General features: G+C 35.6%; 1 protein-coding gene across 2 annotated transcripts in view; it reads right to left on the reverse strand.

Annotated features, from left to right (window-relative positions):
• Positions 1–2,174, reverse strand: part of LOC119583454 (BLOC-1-related complex subunit 6-like) — a 5,710-nt gene extending 3,536 nt beyond the window's left edge. Inside the window, exons 1-2 of one of the 2 annotated variants that reach the window (XM_037931939.1) lie at positions 1,989–2,174; positions 139–295 (exon numbers count right to left, since the gene is read on the reverse strand). In XM_037931939.1, the coding sequence (XP_037787867.1) occupies positions 139–295; positions 1,989–2,135 (304 nt within the window). In that variant the 5' untranslated portion in view covers positions 2,136–2,174. The remainder of the gene's footprint in view (positions 1–138; positions 296–1,988) is intronic. The other variant, XM_037931940.1, reaches the window with a different exon arrangement.
• Positions 2,175–2,986: the final 812 nt, after the last annotated feature.

The following is a 2,986-nucleotide window of genomic DNA, read 5'->3' on the forward strand; positions in this document are numbered from 1 at the left end:
CCATATATAACAGACCTCCCCTAGAACCAATCTTAATGAAAAAGAAAAGAAAGAAAGAAAGAAAAAAAAAAAAGGAAAGAAAAAAAAAAAAAAAAAAAAGAAAGACAAATTAAAAGTTAAATCAGTCGAGCCTCTGACTTTTGGAAACGGGACTGGAGAGTTTAATTTTGTTGTGCAGGTCATCCGCCACGAAAGAGATAATGTCTCCCTGGCGCGTGACCATGCCAGCACCTTGCAGCGCCGACTCTGCCCTCTCAGGACTGCACCTCCCCACGTGAAGGCTCCATGGACGCTCCTACCGAGTAAAAATAGAGATTACTGGGTGCAAATTGTCTCTAAGCTTTAGCATAAAGAGAAACATTTTAATACCTTGACATAAACAGTTAAGAAAAGTGACTTTCACCTAACTGTAATGAAACTGTTTAGTGAGTAGGTGCTATACTATCCATATAAATTTAAATAATTAAAAGTACTTTCACCTAACTGTAATGAAACTGTTTAGTGAGCAAGTATAATATGTTGAAACTGTCATCCTACCTAAACCCCTGAAACTCTAAGCCTTTTCTCTCCTCAACTAAGGGCTCAATTTTATTACTACTGTCAATGATACTACTTCTAAAATAATTTTTGTCTTTTATTAATCCTATTGCAAATTAGTACCCATGAACAGAGGTGACAAGGATAAAAGTATTAAATTCTGTGAACTAATGAATGCCATACACCTTCAGGCTAGAGTACAGTCTCTAAATATGAAGAAGGCTCGAGTTCATAAACGTACTCTGACTTCTCTGCAGTGCCTTTACTATGCACCCCAAACATATTTCTTCAAATGATTGGTAACTTATTGCTGCAATCCCATTCCATTAACTCACCCTGAATAAAAAGTTTCAATATTTCTTTTTCAAAATATCTTTTCAAATTAGCTTTTTTCCTTCTTACACTCAAACATAAATCCCACTTGTAGTTTGAAACCCTGTTTTATAGACCGTCATTAAAATCTTTAGTTTTACACATGCCATTCATTTGTAAATGCCAATTCCACATCCTTCTCTATTCCAGTTAACCAATAGGTCATCAGTTCCTCAAGTCAAATACCATAAAGATAACTTCCTATGTATTTCCACTGTTAGGCATTAAATTGTTGAGATGAGATGAAGAGAAAAGATTTAATGAAAATTTTACTTTCTATCAAATGGAACTACTTTGTAGATAGCTTCCGGGAAATAGTTAGAAGACTATAATCCTAAATTTTACTGATATCTTTATTTTCAGACTTGAAATTATGTTTATATCATGTGGAATTCATTTTTTTTTTTATATAATCTGTTAAGAAGAAAGTGCTAATATCTGTAAATGTTAAGAAAGTAACTATAATTGACCCATTTTGTTTAAGTTTGGTGTATAAATGCAGTGCTTATCCAAACTATACATTAATAGGGATCTGATTTTCTACTTCATTAAGTAACTTAATCACAAAGACATTGATACTTCTTTGAGAATTAATGGTAAAAAATGTAATTTTTCTCCTAGTGGTTTTCAAGAACATGTGTTATTTTCTGTTGTTTTCAGCTCACAGATCATAGAGGGTATTTACAACAGAAAACCATACAAGGGGTACAATGTTTTGCATAGTACAATGTGACATGCACTTTGTTGTTCATGGGAAGATAAATGTATAGACATACCTTAGTAGGAGTGGCAACTGGCATGAATGGTATGTTCTACTTACTAAATTACTGGGTAATCTACTAATCTGCTTTATATGGGTCTATAGCCTTTACTCTCAAATTAGGTTATATTTACCATTACAAAATTAAAACATCTACAAAATATTATTATTCTCAAACCCACCACAAATAATTCCAGCTCCCCTTTCGTGAAGCCAATCTCCTTCATCACAAACCTGATTACTTCACTTTACAAATAATGGACAAAACATAACCTAAACATCATCCCTTCCTCGTCCAGTGTTGAAAAAGATGACGAACCTGGTCATCATGCGGAGGCAGTCCTGCCCCATAGTCTGGAGCCTCACCCTGCGAGTCGTCTCTGGCCATGAAGGCACTGAGCCGCTCCTGGGTCAGGAAGGCCTGCACTGGGTCCATGTCTGCACACACTGGTGTGATGGCGTCCATCTATGGTAGGGTGAGAATGGGGTCTTATGCCTTGGACGACCTGCATTCGCTTTCAGTCAGCTTAAGGTCTGTAGGGGGATGTATGTCCCTCCTCACTCAGGCTAGCCTGCATGACCTTCGCTACCCATGTACAGATGTATTTGTAAGATATTTTGATATTAAGATTCTTGCAAATTTAACTACGTTATCCTTAATACAGGATAGTTGGTTTGCAAACATGCAGAGAAATATCCTGATACTGTCATGTGAGTTTTGCCTGGTGGGTGATTGCATCAATGGTCCATGTTCTGGATGACATTCTTGCAACAGTGCAGACTCTGAAGCTTTCACAGGGAAATCATGCAGTCCCCTTACAACTGCTATAGTGGAAACTAAACATATACTTGTACCACTAAAGGATAGGAGTCATATCAATTGTGGAGAAGGAAATATCCATATATAATACATCAAAAATGATGATGAAGTTTACACTAACACAGGAGATGCTGTTAAACATCTGCATATTTAGTGACATGCACTTAGAAAATAAGGGAACAAAGTTGCTACAAAAAAATCAAAGGCAGACAACACCAACAATTCAAAAGGAAAAAAGCCAGTTTCCAAAAAATATAATATGAATGAAACAAAAACAAGAACTTCAAATCTGAGACAAACACACACAAAGTATTGTTAAATTTACTATATAATTAATAAAACTTGGGACGTACGATCCCATGCATTTTGGTGCGGAATTTTTTTTCTTGTGAGATGTAAAACTAAACAAAAGGATTAAACCAACACTACAGACTCTACTAACACCAAAAATATCTACAAGAATTTGTGATAACTCCATAAGAAACAAAATGCAAAAT

The sequence above is a fragment of the Penaeus monodon genome, chromosome 17, assembly GCF_015228065.2.
Source record: "Penaeus monodon isolate SGIC_2016 chromosome 17, NSTDA_Pmon_1, whole genome shotgun sequence".
Taxonomy (NCBI): domain Eukaryota; kingdom Metazoa; phylum Arthropoda; class Malacostraca; order Decapoda; family Penaeidae; genus Penaeus; species Penaeus monodon.